The sequence below is a fragment of the Pygocentrus nattereri genome, chromosome 4, assembly GCF_015220715.1.
Source record: "Pygocentrus nattereri isolate fPygNat1 chromosome 4, fPygNat1.pri, whole genome shotgun sequence".
Taxonomy (NCBI): Eukaryota; Metazoa; Chordata; class Actinopteri; order Characiformes; family Serrasalmidae; genus Pygocentrus; species Pygocentrus nattereri.
In genome coordinates, this window is record NC_051214.1 from 47,063,792 (window position 1) to 47,085,409 (window position 21,618).

A 21,618-nucleotide genomic window follows, 5' to 3' on the forward strand; every position below is an offset into this window, starting at 1 on the left:
TGTCTGGGTAGTGTGCTCTCATTTCTGCAGAGACGTCCACTTAAATACATTTTTCCTTCTTATTTGCATAGCAACCTTGAGTGTGAACCTATTTGACCATAAACATGAAGGACTTACAAATTAAAACAACTCTCGGAGAATGTACATGATCAAAAAGTACTTCCATAAAGGATAAAAGGGCTTTTCTGAAGGACTCTGGATAAGAAGGGCAGCATTCGTAAGGCTACACGACACCTACATTTTATGGCATAAAGCATAAAGCTTCAGATATCATCCGGGCTGCTTTTGTCAACTTTGACGTCATTTTCACTTCACTTGAAGTTGAAGTTGCTGTCGGAGGAAAACCTTGCATCTCCATTTTTGGCATTTTTCAGTTGTTGACATAATTTGAAAGTATCTGTCACTCTTTACACTGTTTGTAAATTTTATGATAAGAGGCCTAAAAGAAATGACCCAAAATGACACGGGAGAAATTCTGGTTCCATTGACTTGCATTGAAAGCGAAGTATGTTTTTTCCTTCTCCTGTAAAGTTACTATTTTGGAGATACGAGCTTTCTTCCGACAGCAGCGATAAACGTTTATGTAGTTGAGAGGCTTATGTAGGGGACGTAGAGTCTTACGAATATGCCCCTTAGAAATATTTCACTAGAGTTTGTGTATTTACAGATAGGCAAGTGTTTTATTCCTCCGTCTGCCTATGTTTCGAAGACTTGTAAATTATCCTTATGTTCAAAACGGAATGTGTATAATTCACATTTGCAGTGTATGCAGAGACAGCCGCTGTTCACACTGACCCTTATCCATCAAAGTTGAGCAAAAAGAGCACAGGTTTGACCATCTTTACCCTTAAACTCGGCATCCGATTCATGAAACTTTTATACGGCATGGAAACGAGTGGAGATTTGGGCGCACTCAGCTTCAGCGAGTGAAATCAAGCGCCAGCCTACCAGCGCCTCATTTACATATCATTTACATAAAGCACTCTCTGATTCATGTGGATGTTTCCAAAAGAAACAGCGCTCAGCGGCTTGAGAGCGATGGTTGTGTTTGTAGGTGGAGTTGTGTTCAGTGCACTGCTCCCCCTACTGACCAAACTTTATAGGGTTAAAATGGGAAAGAATAAGCTGTGAAATGAACAAAACGTCTTAGTCTTGTCACACAATCACATCATTCTACCGTTTACTAAGAAAACTAAAGATTGTTTTTACCCCTGTGTTGATTTGCCATGTGCACAATTTTTATATACGTATTATATACAAGTATTACGCTCAAATTGAGTTCGATGAATGAGTTAAATCGTACAAATACACCAAACTGGTGATTAACATAACCGCTACATTTGCGTGAGCTCACTTTACGATCGGATACGCAACTTTGATGAACAAGGACTATTATTATCATCATCATCATCATCACCCCCCTTCATTACTGCACGCTGGTGGTGCATCCTTCACATTTGGTGAAAGCATCTGATCATGTGACCAAATTCATTAAATCAACAAACAAATCTGTCCTATTAAAAAATATATAAAGGGCGAGCATTCTTGCACACACACATAAGAAATGATTCCCAATATGACATAAATCATACAGCCAAACATTAGTGTTGTCCACAAATCTTATTTACCAATGCAGCTTAAAAAAAAAATTAAAATAAAATAAAAAGGATCCTCCACCACCATGTATATTAGTTGTTGTAGAAGCGTTCGCTGCTAACAGTAAGACAAAACATTCACACACAAAGAAGATAAATATTCAATGGGTAAGAACAGAGGAGAACTCTAATGTACATTACATTATTTTTATAATGGGAGGAGTCGTGTGCATCTTTTCTCTGACTCTAACTGCCTCTCGTCATACAAAGCCTCAGTTTAACAACAGCAGTGTAATTCCATCCAACTGCAGAAAAAGGTGTGTTGACGTTTGCACTTGCATCATACAAGAACAGCTGTCCTTGAATCCAAAGAAACCGCAGTATTAAGGTTGTTCCTCAAATAGCAGCTCTACAACACTACAGTCAGAATTAATAGGACAATTACCTTTAAAGGGGCAATACCTGCATTTTTCAAGATAATCCCTACCTGTCGCATCTGTAGCAGATGATCAATTACCACAGATGTCAATCTAAACACGTTGGGCTGGATGTAGAAAAGAACACAAAAGCTCCTGCCTCAAAACCCATGTAGAAAAGATTTCATGCTTAGTTGATTTTCTACGTGGAAATAAGTTCAGACGTCCTCTACAGAGAAAACACTGTGTTTTTCCCAGTATGTTAAACTGGGCGAATAAATAGGAATTATGCAGGTAAACTTGCTTTTAAATGCCATATTTCAGTGTGTTGTCTGTAGAGGATGTGTTGCGTAAAATCTGGCTGGTTTACACAAAAGACGTAGTCATCCTAACGCCGTTATATTCTTCAATCAAATTATCGCAAAATGATCCTTGAAGTTTTATATTTACATTATATAGTATACATTTAAATGTTTAGTCACAAAGTTCAACAACTGCCCTGTTGCTTCTACTATGAGTGAGTTTTGAGTCAGTTTTACATTTACAGCATTTGGCTGACGCTCTTATCCAGAGCGACTTACAATTTGATCATTTTGACACAGGTAGGCCAAGGCGGTGTTGGGAGTCTTGCCCAAGGTCTCTGATTGGTATAGTGTAGGGTGTTTGCCCAGGTGGGGATTGAACCCCAGTCTACAGTGTAGAAGGTAGAGGTGTTAATCACTACACTAACCAACCACACAGTTTTACAGGGACACATGGCAAAATCATTGGTGGAGGTTTTTTTTAAAAAAAGAAAAAAAAAAGAAAAAAAAGAAGAGGTTTGAAACAGATGCAGCTGGTAGAGATTAAGCTGGACAATGGTAGATTATCACTTATCATCAATAAGCGTTTAAAGCCACTCCATGATGGGGAGGCGACCAGACGAGTACCCTAAGTAAATGAACATCGGTAGCTGTTACAGCAAAGTGTTCACACACATCCTGGAGCAGAAAAACAATGTGAAGCAGGAGGTTAAGAGGCGTAAGAATCCCACTGAATGCAAACGAATGAACCAGCACCCTTTGGAATGTACCCCAAAATTACTTTAGACGTCATGATACACAATCACCTTCACTCCAGCCAACCAGGACAATGGACTTCATGTGAGAAAACATCTTTACAGGCGAGATCCACGTGCAAAGTATTACGCTATGCCTGTTCCAAAGAATAAGCCAACCATACTGTTTAACCAACAACTCCAAGGCAATCTACAATTCACAAAACACCTCTTCAATAGCATAACGGAGTTTCTACTGAGTTAACACGTTATCAAAGTTTCTGAATGATGCCGCCACCTGCAAATTTACACAGCCGTTAAAAAAAACAAACAAACAAACAAACAAAAAAAAAAAAACCCACACCACTCTATAGTTCAGTAGGCACTTATGGTCTGTGGCTGAAAATCCTTTAGCATCGAGTCCACAGCCACGGATCAACCAACATAGCAATGTTAAAACCCTGCCAAACAGCCAGATGTAACACAATGAAAGCCTTAAACCAGACCCTCAACAAAGAGCACAATCCAATCGAAATATATTCAGAAAAGATTCTCAAACAGAACTTCACTCGTGACGAACCGATAAGGCCTGTCATAATTACTACGGTCACCCGGTCACAAATACTGCAATTTTCTACAGATGTCAACAAACAGAATGTAAATCGAGTGTGTCGGGGTGAACAAAACAAAGCATACACTTAAGACACATCCTGGGGTCTTATAAAAACAAGAAAAATTCTAGCTTATATGACTTTGTAATATAACGCCTTTAAAGGGCAGCGGCGAGTAATGCTTATTTATCTGATAACACCTAAAGGCGTGGCGGTAAGAACTGTTTGTTCATTGGGTGTTCGTTAGGAACAAGTTTAGAGGGCGGCGGTGAGTGACATTTGTTTATTTGATGTTTGTTAATAACACCTTCAGAGGGTGGTGTTGAGCAATGCTTGTTTATTTGATGACACCTTTAGGGGGCAGCAGTGAGTAACGTTTGCTTATTTGATGTTTGCCAACAGCACCATTATAGGGCTGTGGTGAGAACTGTTCGTTAATTAGGTGTTCGTTAATGCCCAGTTCAGATGGCAGTGATGCTTTTTACTTGATGATCGTTAATGACACCTTTAGAGCACTGCGGTGAGTAATGTTTGTTTATTTGATGTCTGTTTCTAACATCTTTAGAGGGCAGCAGCTTATTTTTATCATAGTACCTTTAGAGGGCGGTGATGAGTAATTTTTTTATAGTTGATGTTTGTAAAAACCTTTAGAGGGCATCAGTAAATAATGTTTGTTTATTTGTTTATTCACTAGATGTTTGTTAATAACACCCTAGGGCAGCCGTCACTAACATTTGTTTATTTGATGTTTGTTAATAACACCTTTAGAGGGCGATGACTAGTAATGTTTGTTTTAGGGGTGGCGGGGAGAACTGTTGGTCGATCAGATCTTTGTTAACACCTTTAAAGGGTGGTGACGAGTAATATTTAGTTGATAACATCTTTAGGAGCGGCGGTCAGAACTGTTTGTTTATTAGATGCTCATTAATAACACTTTTAGAGGGCTGCGGCCAGTGATGTTTGTTAATAACAATGTTATTAGGTGGAGGTGAGTAATGTTAATGTTAAATTATTTGATGTTTGTTAGCACCTGTGAGTAATGTTACCTTTACAGGGCAGTTGGGAGCTACTTAGTATTAAGAGCCATGAAGCCAGACAGCTAATATGACCACTTTAGGCTTGTAGCTTAATACCTGCACACAATGAACAAAAAATACAATTATTACTTGAAATTATTTAGACAGCAAATAAATAGTCGGCGGCTAAAATCTCAATCATGACAGGCCTAGAGACAAACATGTTTTCTCAAAGACAAACAATATGCTCTCTAAAATGATTGTTGTGACTCTTGGATTGGACTTAATTTAAAGCGACTATAAATTAAAAAAAAAAGCAAAAGAATACGCCTAAATCGTTAAAACAAAAATGAGTAAGAGGGTTCAACACTCCTCCAACGCAACAAACAAAACCTCCAACAAGTTGTGATCAGTCACTGGCTCAGTAATATCACCCCCATGAAAACATTCAGAACCACTCACTCACACACACACACTCATTTTTCAGTATATAAGCTATTCCTCCCATCTCTGTAAAACGTGACAGCACAGTCAAGTCCAAATCCCTTTTCTTCACAAAACAAAAAAGTCATCCCTTTCAGTACCTGTTCATATATATATATGTATATACAAAGAGTAGAAACAAAGTTGTGCAAGACACACAGAGACAAAAAAAAAAGACAAATAAAAACTCCAAAACAAGCCAAACCACTAAAAATGTGGTTTTCCGTACAGATTTGTTTCCCAGTGTCCTTCATCTAGACCTTCTGAACAGGTGGCTGGGCAGCACGCTTGCTGCCTTTCTTCATGCGGCTTCGGGCATAAATACGGAGGAAAAGAGCGAGGAAGACCACGGCCACCCCGAGGGCACCCACGAAGGTGATGGCGTGGCCGTAGATGAAGCAGGACAGCAGGATGGCGATGGCCTGCCGCAGGGTCATGATGATGGTGAAGACAGCGGCGCCGAACTGGGAGATGGTGTAGAAGATGAAGAGCTGACCGCAGGCAGAACAGATGGACAGCAGCACGGCGTGGAAGGCGAACTCTGAGTGACGGGACATAAAGGCCAGAGAGTCAAAGAACGCGCCCTGCTCCAGCAGAGAACCCACGGTGAAGAGACAGGAGAACAAATTCACTCCAAACATCATCTGCACTGACGACATCTTATACTTGAACAGGTTGTCCTGCCAAGAGAAACGGAACAGTTAATGGTTTTTATTCACATGTGAGAAAGTGTGGTTTCACCTGTCGGATCGATGCACTACTGCACCTCACGTGGGTGTGTTGTTTGTTTACTGTACCAGGAGCATGACTGTTCCTGATGACCAGTAAGATAAACATGCATTTATTGTTAGTCCAGCTGATGTGGAACAAAAGCATGTCAACACATCTACAAATTCCGATTTACTTCTATATATGTACTGCGCTGTTGTGCAGTTCTCACTGAGGACTATTTACAGTACTGCGCAAAAGTCAAGAGTATTGCTAGAAAATGGACTGAGGGGTTCTCACTTCCTCAAACACCCAACAAAACCCTCAGCCAAGTGACAATTCAGCCAAAGGGCATTTCCACTGAGTTTATTTTTAATTTCTGCATAATTAAAAGGTTAAAACGTAAATTAAGTCATTCAGAGTGATTTGGTGTGAAATGAATCTGTTCTAGAGACTCAGAACAGTTCTCAGTGGCGGTGATAGGAACCAGACGGTCGTCTCTAAAAGCTCCCTCACAGAAAGCGGTTATATGAAAAGGTTATGGATACACTGCCTGGTGCTGAAGGCGCTGTTTTACAACAGTTTTGAGGAGGGTTTGGACTACGGCATCTTTTCTTAATACACGCACTGCAGAAAGCAAAATAGTATCCAAAGTACTTGTAGGATCACTGGTGGTTTTGGACAGTAAATAAAAATGGCTGTACTTGTGTGGTAATCATATTGACCCCTGGCTTCTATCACTATAAAGAAATCTGAGCCTCTACAACCAACCATTTCACATTCAACCGTTTAATTCATATCTCAGAAAATGAATTACACTATTTTTTTTTTTTTTTTTTTGCAAAACTGGTTGAATTCTCCTTAAACTTAGCATTTTTAGCTATGAGGCTAATCCAGCAAACTTAAAATGGAAGTTTATATCCACCAAATTCAACAGTGCTAACAGCATGCCTTAATGATAACACACTTGTTTTAAACTGCACAGAGTTGTTGAGTCAAAAATAGACTTAACATTACTTAAAATCAGCCTTTAGGACAGCTACTACTACTGGTTTTAACACACTTTTGTCCATTTTCAAAGGTAACCGTGCATTACGCAGGGACAAAAACCAGATAGGACAACTATGATTTAGGCACAGTCTGCACAGTGGTAACTGGTGTGGTACAGTTTTTGCACTGTCCCATTCGTACCTGCCAATTGGAGGTGAAGCTGTCGAACATTATGTATCCAGCTAGGATGACGACACCAGAGAAGGTGGTGACAGTGGACGGATGTTTGTTGGTGGAACTGGACAGCAGGAACATGCTGACCCCCACGGAGATCAGCACGGCTGTGAAATATTCCCAGTACTCGTAGCTCTTGTGTGACACAAGCTTACCCATCAGCATCACAGGAATGACTTTGGAGGCTTTGGCCAATACCTGAAAGAGCCAGAGAAAGAGTCAGCCTCAGTTACAGTGTCAAGGTAATGGGTTAAAAATACATCTCAACTGCCTCAATTCTGGAACGTTCTCTTTTATTTGAACCCACGGGCTACAGTGGTACTGCTGGGGGGGCTGTTGGCTGCCAGTATTTATTTGTTGATTTATTTTTAAATTGTTATAAGGATCCTTCTACTGATTTAGTTCAAACTAAGGTCCCAAAGTTAAAAAAAAGATTCAGAAAAATGATTAAGCATTCAGAGCTTAGTGAGCTCAGAGAGATATTTACAAAGATAATTTTATGACCTGTCTGAACCCAGAACACGAACATAGAGGTGTTTTTAATTTCTTTTATTAAAAAGGTGAAAGATTTAGATTTAAGAGATTTATTTTTTTTGTTTAATAAAAAAATGCTGTCCTATGTTTTCATGTCACTACTAAAAGATAAAGTTTTCGTCTGCATGCGGAGCCTTATTTTAGCCACGGCCCCACATTTTAGAGCAGAAAGTGAGGCTGCATCCCTGTTCCTCACTGCCACATGGTGGGAAGTTATTTCTTTTTGTGTGAATGTGCCCAAAAGTCTGAAAACTAATGTAAAACATTGGAAAAACCAGCCAACATGCCAATGTTGGTTTACACCAGTTTCTTGGAAAAAAACTGAGTGAGCTTTCAGATTTACAGGTATGGCATATTTACATCATGTTGTAAAGTTTCTCAGAGGTATCCCAGGCAGTTACAGTTTCTAGGCTATGAAGGAACAACTGGGTGAATCAGTCTGCTACAGCGCCACCTTGAGGCAGAGCAGTGCTGCATCTCTAGTTAGTTAAGAACTCCAAAGATGGAAGCTTACGGACTGTGGATGAAGCAGCTAAACAATGAGCTTTCCCTGAATTTCAGGGTCTATTGTAAGTTTATTTTTCAGGAATCCCCCCAAAATTTTGATTGAGTCATTCAAGGGGTTCAAGAAGTTAATTAGGTCCTGGACTCCTCATGACCTCCTGTATTAGGCACCTTGGGTGCGTTGGGCTTCGTACCTCTGATATGGGCAGATAAAAACTTGCGTGTCATAAATCAGTGGTTGAGATGTGAGCAGAGCCATTCAGAGTGGTTTGATGAGAAGTGGTGCATCGTAGAGAAAACCTACTGATCCATATTTCTTTACAGTGGTGGTGATAGGAACCAGGGGTCACAATATCTACAGCACAAATACTGCCATTGTATTTATCATCCAAAACCACAAGTAAATCTAAACTTGAGTTTATAAATGAAACGTTGAAGGTGAAATAGTGGAAAATCTGAAAAATAGGTTTTCTTTGGGGACTATTTTGCCTTACAACATCCTGCATGTACCCTTCCACCATGAACAGATTAAAAGACACATGTTTTAGGCCAAAACTTTATCACACTTGGATACCAGGCAGTGTATTCATAACCAGTGTGTATGTAAAAACCTTCCATGAGAGAGCCTTTAGAGGTGGGCATCTGGCTCCTATCATCAACTCTGACTGGGTTAGATTCTCTAGAGCAGAGCATTTCACACCAAACCACTCTGAATGACTTTGTTTACATCTAAGCCATTTATCCATTTGACATTTAGCCAGCTGTGGGAACTAAAAATGCAGAATGCCAGCTTTTATTTTAAACCCTACAGGCAAACCATGTGCTCTACATTTAGCCCATTTTAGGAAACTAGTATCAGGATAGAAAAAAAATCCCAGTAAGGAAGTAATGCTTAACAGTCAGTTGCACATCCTTTGCATGTAATGATAACCTCAAGTGTATTATGCACAGACATCACCTGACTCTGGGTATTTTCCCTGGTGATTTCTGCCACACTGCAAGGCACTTATCTATGTGCGAACTGCCTATTAAGCTACAAAACCAACCCCTCAACACACTTTTTCTGGGGTAAATGTATGCAAATCCAGATTTTAATTAGGTCCTCTTTTTACATTTTGTTTCAGCACACAGACACAAGGCGTAAATTGTGTGAAGAGTGTAGACGCTAAACTAAATTTCATTCTGGCCTCCTACAGTAAGTTACTGTTGTCTGTACAATCTTGTTTTGTGAAGAAAAAAAAAAACATCCCATGTTTTGGTCATTTTGTGTCACTGAAACAAACAGAAAAAAAGTTGAATGAATGATGCAGATATATAATTACATATAATATATGCAATGAATTGACTGTACAGGGAAATGGAAATAACATTTGCGTGTTAAATTAAAGCTGACTGTGTTCACATCAACCCCAAGTCAGCATGTGTTTAAAATATGAAGTGCTGCAATACAGAGACAAAACAGCAACAACACAAAACCAGGTATTATGGGGCTCCACTATTAATTATACTTGCAAGAGAGAAATATAATGGTCATCATGATGATTCATTGAGTAGGCAGAGTTTTTAAAAAATGCAAATTACAGAAACTGGCATTAAACTGAACACTTACTGAACACTAACAAACAATGTAGAAGGCTCCAAAATATGTCAGTGGAAAATAATAAGCTAAAGAAAGATCTCATTTGAAAAAAATATACAAACTCCCATCAGGCCTGGTTTCTTACTGTAAGAAATAGCAGCATGAGAATTTAAAAATATGGACATTATCATGCAAAGTGACATCTGCACATCACTGATTCATCAAGAGGGTATATTTTCAAGTCAACCTGAAACAACAAAAAAAAAATCAAAACACTTTTTTTTTTTTATTTGGTGAGTTCATGTTCCTAGTCATATTAAGCACCATTAATCATCTCACACCATTTAAAAGACACGGATCTTGTTTTCCCGTAACCTTTCATCAAAGTGCAGTGACTTTTCCCCCAGATGGTGGATGGTGAGTGTATTAATCTGCCTTTTCAGAAGTGAAGATTTATGAGCTACACAGAAAGCAAATTGGCCAGTGTAACAGTGAAGAACCACGGCAGTAGTGTGACACATATGGGATACTAAAGACAAAAACACTTCTTTGCTCTGTATTACACCCTTCTGAGCACATTTAGCCTCCTGCAGTTTGTTGATGGGCATAAACAAGGATTTCTCATCTCCTCATAACCCTTACTCCCCTAATACCTTGAGGTCCATACGCCCACAAAGACACCACTGGCCTCACAAAAACACAAAAGTCAAATAAATATATTCCAAGCTGGAAAAGTACACACTTAAGAAATTCTACATTATTATTCTATATTAAAAGATTTAAATTTGATTACTTAAGGTAATCTACAACATTTTCATATATATGCTTATATGCATATATATGCAAATATATGCAACTCTTATTTTATTATTATTCTTATATTGTTGTAAACAGTCTAGAGATTTAACTTTTAATTTTTATTATTTATAATGTTTATAACGTTACCCGTTTCTATTACTGAGTGCCTTACTTCTATTTCTCTGCTGCTGCTGTAATACTGTGAATTTCCCCGCTGTGGGACTAATAAAGAATTATCCTATCTTGTCTTTCTGTGGTTTATAATTGCTGCTTTTGCCTTTAAACCAACATTAGGTGACCTATTTTTCTTTAAAATTACAGCTTATTTTCTTGATACATTAATTCAAAGGACAATGGCATCTCAGTCATTGCCACTCTGGGATGAATTGCCTGCTATGCTATGTAACTATGGAAGAATAAGCACAAGACCCCAAGTGAGAACTGTGTAATGCTTAGTTTGTTTAGTTCGACTACGGGTTTTCAGCTACGTATAAGAAGCAGCTCTGTTGCCAGCATGGACATCTTAGCAGAGACTGCGAAGTGACCAAAGACATTGCAGGAGGAAGTGAAGAAGAGGAAAAGACAGCGAGACTGAGATAGGAACGTGTCAGAGGGTAAACCTCAGACTGGCTTTTACTCGTTGGCATAAAATGACGCAGGACAGTCTCACGGCTAATGGGAAAACAGTGAAAATCCGACAGAAGAGTGTACATTCTTGCTAGTGTTATTTATGGAAGATTGTGACGTAGGCTGTAACTTCTCACCGTCTCAGAGAGTTTTGTAGTTTTTCAGGACACCAAAAGTCATCTTACCTTAGTCCCGTTTCAGGCTTAGTTAGCATGCAAAGAAATAAATTCATCTCACGCCTGAAGGTTTGGTCAGTCTTTGTTAATCTCATGCCAAATATGGCTTAAAGCAAATCCTTAAATTAAATCCTGTAATGTTACTCTATATTGTAAGTCAGCATGGCTCTCTTCTTCTCTTCTGATGTCTTTGCCCATGCCGAATATACCTCCTCGTTGCACACACGTGCATCACACAGTGTGACTGCTAAAGTTTACACTACCAACTGTAATTCCAAGTGCAATCTGTATCGCGTATATGCCTGTGTGACGTGTGTGTGCACAAAGGGAGAGGCAAGGTTCTGTATCCTACAGCTCCTCAACAAATACAGCTGTCTGTGAGAGGGGCCTCACGTGTGATCTGTATTTACAACAATGGTGAAATACACTCTGCAACCACAGGTGGACCCAAGAGCAAAAGATACCAATTCTCACATAATGCTGATTAAAAGTGAGTCACTGCATATTACCTGTGTGGGGAAGCTGATGTACTTGAGGGCCTCGTACTGACACCAGCTGCTGAGTATGTTGGAGAGGGAGGCAAAAGAATATTTGTACATGGGGGCGCCGTGCCTCGGCTGCTTGAACAGAACACAGCACAGTCCAGACACCGTCAGCGCCAGGATGCGGTTCATAAACACCAGAAACTGAGAGTCCCTGAAGCGCTCTCCGCCACCCTCCGTCTCAGAGCCGCCGTACGAACGGGTCATCACCCGCTCCTGCAGGACACCCCACGTCAGATACGAAACCTGCAGCACAAAAATTGGAAAGGAAAGGGCGGGAAATTTTCTGCTAAATTAAACTGAAAGTTTGAAGTCACAGTTTCACCCCTTTCCCCAATTTTGTCAACCATTCAAGACAGGTTTAATGTCTGAAGTGTACGTCTTTAGGTTTGCACAAAACAAATCAAGTAATGAAAATCAACTGAATCCAAGCAGCACACACACCTTTTAGAGCCAATAGGGCACAACTAGGGGCCCAAAGTGTGCAAAGAAAACATTTCCCCACACCATTACACCAACAGCAGCCAAAAATGTTCACACGGCAGGCTGTGCGCAAGAATTTGTGCTGTTTACGGCAAATTCTGACCCTAACATTTGCATGTCAGAGCAGAAATAGAGGAAATTTGACCAAGTGATGTGTTTTTACAATCATCAACTGTCTAGTTTGGGTGAGCCTACGGTAGCTTCAGATTCCTGCTCTTGGCTGACAGGAACGAAGCCTGTTGTGCTCTTCTGCTGTCGTAGCCCATTCACCTCAATCTCTGACACGATGTGTGTTCAGAGACGCTTTTCTCATTACTATTGTAATGACCTGTGCAACTGTAGCCTTATCAGCTTCGTGAAATTCTCTAGAAACTCCAGACACTCCAGTTTTGCTTGAAAATCCCAGAGATCAGCAGCCTCTAAAACCCTTGAACCACAGTCAGTCAGAACACAGTCAGAACACAGTATTTCCCCATACTGACATTTGTTTTGAAAGACTAACTGAAGTTCTTTACTCATGTCTGGTGGTTTTACATGTTGCACTGCTGCTACATGTTTGGGGAACTGCATGTTTGAGCAGGTGTAAAAGTGTTCCTAATAAAGGGAAAGGTGAGTTTTACACTGAAGTTATAAGGAGTGTTTCTGCCTGGAGTGCTTTTGTAACAAGGCACAACGTAGGCAAATCATCAATGACGGATGAAGTACGCAAATCATGTACTTGAGTTAAAGTAGATACACTCAAGTTAAAATATTACTCCAGAAAAAGTAGAAGTTCCTCCCTTTAGACCTCCACTTGAGTAACTACAAGGATTTGCCTTCAAATGGACTTAAGTTAAGTGATACTTTTTTAATCCCACAACCAGGGAAATTCCACCTCCGCATTTATCCCATCTGTGAAGTGAAACACCACATACACACTAGTGAATACACACACACTAGGGGGCAGGGAGCACACTTGCCCGGAGCGGTGGGCAGCCCTATCCACGGCGCCCGGGGAGCAGTTGGGGGTTAGGTGTCTTGCTCAAGGACACCTCAATCATGGACTATCAGCCCTGGGGATCGAACCGGCAACCTTCCGATCACAGGGCCAGTTCCTTAACCTCCAGCCCACGACTGCCCCCAAAAGGTAAGTATCGGAAGTAAAAGTATGAACTAACCTTTCGCAAACAAGCAAAGTTTCACTTTGAGATTCATTTGCAATTTAGTTACAAGTTTAATAAAAACTTGCTTTAAACACAGATTCACAAATGAGTTTTCCTTTAATAAACTGCATCTCTAGGTCTCTGTTCATAACAAACTAGCCGAAACAAATTTACTACAAAACGAAAGTGTTTATATAAATTCAGAAAAAAGACAACAGTCACGACTGCATATGTGTACATATTTCTATTTACACAAAGTTAGGTTAGTTCATCATTTATGTTGAACAGACTCTCCCAAAGTTTTACGCTGCTGCGCTGACGTTGAACCGCGTGCTGCGCTGGGTCGGTATGACCAACAGGTCAAAACCAGCTCTATACAAAGTGACCGCTGGGCCCTGATTGATGTACGTCCTTCATGCTTCTTCCATTTTGACGTTATGTTTTTATACACACATAAACCAAAAGGAACAATAGACTTCTCATAACGCAGTGGAGTAAAAAGACATTTGATTTGAAATGTAGTGGAGTGAAAGTAAAAAGTTGGCCAAAATGGAAAAACTTCAGTACAGACACACACACAAAAAAATCCTTAGTACAGTAACAAATGACATTTACTTAGTTACTGTCCACCACTGTCCACCACATCAATGAGAATCTATATCAGTCTAAAAGGCACAGTAACAAAAACAGCCTGTTTATTTATGAGAGATGAGAGGTTGGAAAATGAGCACGTAAAAATATATTTTCTATATAAACCTCCTGAAATGTCACAAACGTATCTAAGCGGAAAAAAGTTAAATGCAAGATAAAGGGAAATCATCCCCAGCTTGAAGATATCGCATAAAATGAAAGCTCACCTGCAGTCCAGCAGCACAGAAGATGAGTTTGAACGCTTGTCGTGCTGATGAAGTGGATTCTGCCTCATTTCTGGTTGCTGCAGATGCATCGTCCAGCAGGGTGGTCTTAGAGTCACTCCCAAACACGCAGGCCTTTATTACGGGGAAACAGAGACCCCGCCCTGGAAACACAGAAGAAACTTTCATCAAATGGGATGAAGTTGTCTGGGGAAAGATGGAGATATATAGCAGTGGTGACCATTAGAGCTAAAGCAAAACAACTCTTTGATAACCGAGCGTTTGCTGTGGAACGAGCTGCCGCTGCAGGTTCGATTGGCACCCACTCTGTCACGTTTTAAATCTAGTCTTAAAGCTCATTACTATTCCATGGCTTTTATGTAACTTGTTTTATCTCTTTTAAACTGTTTTTACTACTACTGTGTTAAAGGTTTGTGTTTGTGCAGCACTTTGGTCAACTAACGTTGTGTAAAATGTGCTCTATAAATAAATTGACACTGACATTGCCATTGGCATAACACTCAATCCTGTTAGCACCTCTATGGGATTCAAACAGTATATTGCCGCCAAGCTGAAGATGACAGTGATGTACGCAAAACTTTCATAAGACCTAAAGTGACGTATTTCCCTCATAAAGTTGGCCCCACACTACAAATGAAAACGTGGTTGATTCCACCGTCACTTCCTAAATATGTTGCTGGTTAAAATCAAGGCCTTTAATTTCGCTCTTGACGTCCTAACCAACGGGAGGGCTTGCTTGGCTGTATAGGCATCTACCTAGAAACTACAGAAAAAACAACCCTGATTGGACAATTATCTGCTGGGCGTTTAAAAATGTCGCAGTTTAGTTTCCAACTAATAGTGAAATAAGAGACTTACAATATTTACAGAGCTTAAATACAACAAGCTTCATTATGTTAAGTAAAAACTAAACTAAAATCACACATTATCTCCTAAATCAGTAGGATTTATCTTTCATAATACGTGCATCAGAGTGAATATTCCCATCCAGTTGAGCCCTAACATGAACTGGAATTGCAATCGTCCATATTTAGGATGAAATGGTACAATAAAGAAGCAACAGCGCAACTAGCACTGTTAGAATCATCAAGCACCAGAAAAAGCTTAGGAGGGTCATATCAGTGCTTAAAAAGAAGTATTTTAAAATCAGATCATATACAATCTGCATATGCAACACTCCATGCGCAATTCTAGTAAAATATTCTTAAAGTGTAAATATAGTTTTTTTTTGCTTTATTTATTCATTTATAATTTTTATATTGTTAATTTTAGTGAATAGATTTTATGGGAAACAAAGTTTTTTTTTTCTTTATCTTATCTTAGATGTTTTTTTATCTTTAGTGTTCTTTTCTTGAAAGCCTTGCTGCAGCACTGTGTATGGGCCATAGTGGGACTAATAAAGGATCATCTTATGAGTTTAAAGGGGGCAGTCGTGGGCTGGAGGTTAGGGAACCAGCCCTGTGACCGGAAGGTTGCCGGTTCGATCCCCTTGGCTGACTGAAGTGCCCTTGAGCAAGGCACCTAACCCCCAACTGCTCCTCGGGCACCGTGGATAGGGCTGCCCACTGCCCCCTTGTGTGTGTGTATGTGTGTATTCACTAGTGTGTATGTGGTGTTTCACTTCACGGATGGGTGGGATTTCCCCATTTGTGGCATTAAAGTAGTATCACTTAATGTAAAACAATAGTCTGGTAAACAACCAAAGGCACAAAATCCTCCTCTTACCCTCAGTTTAGTCAAAAATATCATGTCTCTAAAGATGAACAAAAGCATGCACAAAATTCAGACTTAAATAAGGCAGAGCTGCTACTACTGTTTTTAGTTATGTAAGGCTTTTATTCCATGTTTACAGAAAGCAGACGGTCATAGGAGGTCAGAAATCATATAATCTAATCTATTAGAAAGTTCTTAACAACTTGATTTTAAGGTGAATGAGTGGTGATTTAGTCATGCACTTAACACAGCGCTAACTGGTGGGATGAAAGCTTCCACTACTTGTTAGGTACATTAGCACCAAAGCTCTACTGCAAAACTAAAGAGAGACCAAACAAGTTGGAGTAAAAGAGAGAAAATAAGGAGAAAATTTTAATTTGATTTTTTTCCAAACTATTTAGTTGAACAAAGATTGCAGTTGATCAAAGAATCAGAGAATTCCAGCAAGCCTGATGATTTACCGCACCTGTTTCCAGGTAGTTGATCCGATTGAAGTAGCTGATGAGAAAGTATCCTGGGATGACGATGGTGGAGTAGCCGAGGATGTTGAGGAAAAAACGGAAAAGCCACACGTCCTGCCAGCCCTCCAGGAGTGGAGTGTCTGCAGTATCAGCTAACACACACACACACAGACACAACAGCAAGGCCGGACGCACACTGGACACAGACACACACGTGGTTCAGATTAGTTAGACTGAATGGCATGTTTACCCTCCGCCGTCTCTAAGGTGTAGCTACACACTTCATTTGTAAATTTGTCACACAAAGGCAATATTCAACCACACAAAAGCCTCTTTCAACACATTCTACCTTCACGCTAAAACCCAAAACCAACAACTGCATTCAGTCACGCTCCTAAAATAAACCCAGAGCGACAGCAATTCAAAACTCTTCAGGGCAAGTCATACAGGAACTGCTTTCACAGAGATGCACTCTAATCAGTTTCACAGCACTGAACACTGCTCTGATGAATAATATAAATGGTTTTGAAAGCAGGATTGTACAGTCATCGGCGCTGTCCCGAGCACTTATTTAAAGGACCCACATCTTACACTTTTCCTGCATTTTCATTTTAAGGTCCACTTCTGATCATTCTGTAGTTTTCATTACATGGTTTTCCAAAATCTCTTTGTCCTTTAGAATGAGGACGTTTTTGAGACTGATCTACGTGAAGGAGCACTGCTTTGATCCTGTAGATTGTGCCTCTTTGAAAAGGCAATACAGGCTAAAACACTGTAACTTCAGGGCCAATGGGCAGACTAAACTGCTGCAGGCTGAATAGTGAATAGGTGGATGTGGCGATGTAGATGTCGAGATATATATATATATATATATATATATATATATATATATATATTTCAGTTTTTGACATAATTTCAAAGGACCTGTTGTTCTTTACATTGCGTGTATATTTCATGATGAATGGACCAAAAGAAACGGCCCAAAATGACTTGGAAAGACATCCGGTTCCATTGACTTCCATTAAAACAACAGTTGGTTTTTTTCCCCCTTCTCCTGTAAAGTTACCATTGTGGAGATACGAGGTTTTCTCCCGACCACAGCGAATATATATATATATATATATACACACACACACACACACACACACACACACACACACACATACATATACACACACACACACACACACACACACACACGTTAATAAAATATTTTAACATTGGCAGAGTTGATCACTGTAATGATCTTCCTACTGGACTTCCTAAGAAAACAACACATCCTTTACAACTCGCACAAAATGCTGCAGCATCCTAACAAAAATAAAAACAAGGCGATCACATCACTCCCGTTTTAGAAGAGCCTCACTGCCTGAACGTATCGTATAATTTTATTGCTCTGCTTTTAGATTTTAAAGCTCTAAATGCCTTTAAAGCACGGCTTATATCACAGAGTGTATGTCTGTTTATGTTCCAGCACATAATCGTAGATCTGCACATAGCGGCCTTCTACTAATACAGAAAACACAGAGAGGCCTAGTTCAGTTACTCCGCTTCTAAACTGAGCTCAGCTCACATTTTATTAGACAGTCAAGCTCAGAGCTCACTTTTAAGAAGCTTTTAAAAAATGCATCTCTTTAATGTAACATTTAATTAAAAATGCTACACTGGTATTTTGTCTTTTACAACCCCAATTCCAGTGAAGTTGGGATGTTGTGTAAAACATAAAAACGTGTTGCAGGCATCAAATTCAAAACGAGTTGTTCCGTTTATCCGTTTGAACATTAAATATCTCGTCTTTGTAGTGTATTCAACTGAATATAGGTTGAAAAGGATTTCCAAATCAGCGTATTCTGTTTTTATTTATGTTTTACACAACATCCCAACTTCATTGGAATCGGGGTTGTAAGTTAATCCGTCATTTTCTAATATGATTCTAAACTAATACTCATAACTTTGCCCTAAAGGTTACAGGTTACATACCTCATCTGGACATTAGACACTTTATTGGGTACAATATATGCACATATTTATTTATTCATTCTGTGGTCATTATATGCCATCATCTGTAAATTTTGGTACAGTCATTATTGCACTGCATCTCTCGTCTCAGGTTATAGATATTATCACAGACTGTGGTATTTTTTTCCTCTATTTGTACATATGCCTGTAGATAGGTTTGGTTTATTTATTCTTGTTATATGTCTACACCCATTTACGGTTACTGTATAGTGTTGTGTGTCTATTGCTGGCTGCTAAATTTCCTTTGGGATCAATAAAGAAGTATCTATCTATCTATAATCCATAAATCTGACTGACTCTCTCCTGAAGGGCAGTGTGAAAGTGCACACACTCCTCTTAGACAAAAAAAATGTTAAAAGGGCTAATATGATCTATCAAAGTGAAAGTGTAAAAGAGTGTGTGGTTAGCACAGTTACAAAGACGAGAGTAACAGTCATCAAAAGTGATGCAGCAGCATGTAAAAGAAAAATAACTTGCTCTATAAAGCCGAACAGCACTGTATGAGTATGTGTTGAACATTCTTAGAGTGGGCCTCCTCCAAACCCAAGCTGCTTTCAACAGAGCCTCTTTGTGCACGAGACTCCGTCAGGCCACGACAGCACTAAAAGTCCTACAAGCCAAAGCAAAAGCACTCTTTTAAATTCTTTTAAAATGGGAAAAAGAAGAGCTTTTGGGACAACTGATGCCCCCAAAATTTTAATAAATCATTTGAAACCCCCAACCCCCCCCCCCCCTCCCAAAAAAGGCCTCATTTAGCCTCTGGTTACCACGCCTCTGGTTAATACTTTAAATTTTCATACGTACACAGAAATTCTATGAATGTGAACGAAGCTGTTTGGACCCTCATCCACTAAAAGTGTCAGTCCTCACTCTTCAGTTGAAAGTTGTCAATTTCAATTTGACTTGAAACCGATCAAAATATACACATATATCTTAATTCTAATGAAAATGAACTGGCTTATATGCAGAAATCCATCCGATATACTAAAACCGAAGATAATAAACACAAATTTAATGGTTAATGTGTCCACAACACCACCCACAAGCACCACACAAAGTTACAGGTAGAAGACTAATGTCTGTACTAACCCTTAACTATATTTGCAAAAGTCTACAATTAAGCCTCTTGTCAATAGACAAATGTTCTTTACAAGCTCATATCCGGATCCCAGGACATGGTGCGACATCCATATTTCAGTCTGAACTTTAAACACATAAATTATATTGAAAACAGTCAGACGTGCAGCTTATAAAGGTGAACCTAATCTTTATGCCTCCTTGTTATATACAGGAGGTAAGGTTATTTAAGCAGATCGAGATTTAATCTGAAAAGTAAAAATTGGATCTTGTGCAATTTATGAAAACCAGTTTATCAAGATCTCATTTAAAGTTTGTGAACTGGCTGAATGCGCTGGCTCAGGGGAGTGTCTCAAAATAAGGCCCTGATACATTCGGCTTAATATCAGTTTAGACAGCTACAGTGGAAAAAAAATAATCAGACAAATGCAATGAAGCTTCTGAAAATAATGAACATTAAAAGTATATTTCATAAAGCCAACACTAAAGCCCTAAAACTAGCTCTAAACTAATGGTGATGACATGTTCAACCTGCAAAACACACGAGTTCAGTTCCACATTTGATCCAATGACACCCTTGAAATAGACTGATTGAGAATGGGATGTATGGTGTTATATAGAACCATTTTCAGAAAGGTTCTGTATAACACCAAAAGGGATCCTTCTGTTGTGACCAGCTTGACATCGGAACAATAACAGAAGCCTTTTGGTGTTACACGGAATCATCTATACAGGTTCTATACAGAACCATCTCAATCAGTCTAAAGAACCTTTTCACCATGCAGAGAACAACCTGAGAATGAAATGGTTCTATACAGAGCTCACAGTTGTAAATACACACTAAAAACCACTGTAGAACCATCTTTTTTAAGAGCGTCTTCCGATTCAGGGACAGTCAGTGATCACTATTTACATTTTCACTGTAACTCAAGTTAATGAAATCCTCATACCCAGGCAGCTAAAGAATTAGCCGGCTTGAAAAAGGTCTTATTTCTTTTTCTAGGTCAAGAGAGAGCGGGGAAATCTCACGGGGGTCATTTAAAATGTATAACTAATTACGCTGTTTCGATAAAAAGCAGTCATTTTTAAGCCAAACTGGCTAATTTTGCCAGATGCTTAGCTCGGTAAACTAAGGTTGTTGTCTAATACGCGCACTTCCCTTATGACTAGGGCGCCTAGGTAGTGCCTAGAGCTCAGGCCGGGAGACAAGAACCACGCGCCCTATCTAGGCGCCCTAGTTCCAGCACAATATATTATTAGGCAACGGCCGTACCCATTTAGCCAACCAGCTAAGCTAAGAAGCGAAAAAAAGAACAAAATCTCTTTCTACGTATGCAGCCGAAAAACCAAGTCAGGACAACTTTTTAATCATTAAAAACTTTTTGTATGTCAAAGTCCACAAAAACGAACGTAGTGTCAGTCTTACCTCCATAAAAAAGATGACATTTTTTCACAAGAAAGTTTAGTTTTGCCAGCTAGTGAGACGGCTAGCCTCAGCTATATCGTTACACCGCCACGGCGCAACGCAGTACAAAAACGGTCTCCGGGATTAAAAAATAAGCTCCAGGGATCTTTTTTTGGTTCACAGGCGAAATTTGGCTTTGCCAGCTCATCGGGTAACTAACATAAACTCGCTGGATAGCTGTGTGTCTCACACAGAGACCCAACAAAGATGATCATCGTCCTGCAACAGCTCAGCGGCTCCCCAGCATTCAACAGCCGACAAGCCTTTTCCGGTGCTACCGGATAAAAATATATTAAATGACATCTAATAGCATTATATTCCCAGATGTATTGGATCATGCATGCAGCAGCTGCTCCAAACGAGTGGAAAAAACACAGGAAAACGTTAGGCTTTACTGAAATTCTGTGAAATTTATTTCCAGGAGATGCCAATAGGACTTTTATTTTGAAATCTAATGAGGTACAAAATCTTAAAGCTGCAATGAAACAGATTCTTACTAAAAGCAGATAGTTCGATATGTTTAAATGTTTAAAA

General features: G+C 39.5%; 1 protein-coding gene across 1 annotated transcript; it reads right to left on the minus strand.

Moving 5' to 3' along the window:
• Positions 1–449: 449 nt before the first annotated feature.
• On the minus strand, positions 450–21,307 carry slc35b2 (solute carrier family 35 member B2). The gene is made up of 6 exons (XM_017695626.2): positions 21,046–21,307; positions 16,529–16,719; positions 14,332–14,492; positions 11,817–12,095; positions 7,057–7,287; positions 450–5,837 (listed from the first exon to the last, which is right to left on the minus strand). Exons 1-6 carry the CDS (start codon positions 21,063–21,065, stop codon positions 5,412–5,414), a joined length of 1,308 nt encoding a protein of 435 aa, XP_017551115.1. The 5' UTR covers positions 21,066–21,307; the 3' UTR covers positions 450–5,411.
• Between the last annotated feature and the right edge of the window lie 311 nt (positions 21,308–21,618).

Bases quoted from the DNA above. Each gene is read 5' to 3' on its own strand.
- slc35b2 (XM_017695626.2), bottom strand. From the start codon at position 21,065: ATGTCATCTTTTTTATGGAG. The intron at 12,096-14,331 runs GTGAGCTTTCAT...TTTGTGCTGCAG, and splicing joins TCTGTGCTGCTGGACTGCAG to GTTTCGTATCTGACGTGGGG. The intron at 5,838-7,056 runs GTACGAATGGGA...TTCTCTTGGCAG, and splicing joins GCTTCACCTCCAATTGGCAG to GACAACCTGTTCAAGTATAA.